The sequence below is a fragment of the Rhincodon typus genome, unplaced genomic scaffold (assembly GCF_021869965.1).
Source record: "Rhincodon typus isolate 14 unplaced genomic scaffold, sRhiTyp1.1 hic_rhity00000097, whole genome shotgun sequence".
NCBI classification, from domain to species: domain Eukaryota; kingdom Metazoa; phylum Chordata; class Chondrichthyes; order Orectolobiformes; family Rhincodontidae; genus Rhincodon; species Rhincodon typus.
In genome coordinates, this window is record NW_025965735.1 from 112,056 (window position 1) to 112,419 (window position 364).

The following is a 364-nucleotide window of genomic DNA, read 5'->3' on the forward strand; positions in this document are numbered from 1 at the left end:
GGGACTGGGGAAGGGGGGAGTAGGAGGAGAATTTGTTTGTTAACACAGCGAGTTGTTGTTGTAACCCGACAGGCGGTGCCTGAGTGGGAGCAGATGGAAAAGGGAGTGTTTGGAGGGAGAGGACATGGACAATATGTTCCAACCTACTCAGATTTGGTGAGGGGTAACTTGTCACTCGATCTCTTGGTTTTAATTTTCTGGACCTCAAGGGAATCTGTCAGGTTACCATGTCCCTTCACCCTGCGAACCACAAACAGACAGGACAGTGCATCAGGCTGGAGCTCCGACACATCCCTCGGCACTGACCCTCCGACAGCGCGGCGTTCCCTCGGCACTGACCCTCCGACAGCGCGGCGCTCCCTCG

At 55.5% G+C, this 364-nt stretch overlaps 1 protein-coding gene across 1 annotated transcript in view; it reads right to left on the reverse strand.

Annotated features, from left to right (window-relative positions):
- The window catches only part of LOC109926349 (neural cell adhesion molecule 1-like), a 5,397-nt gene that overhangs the window by 1,408 nt on the left and 3,625 nt on the right, over positions 1 to 364 (reverse strand). The window contains exon 5 of the mRNA XM_048621193.1: positions 148 to 240. Within this exon, the coding sequence (XP_048477150.1) occupies positions 148 to 240 (93 nt within the window). The remainder of the gene's footprint in view (positions 1 to 147; positions 241 to 364) is intronic.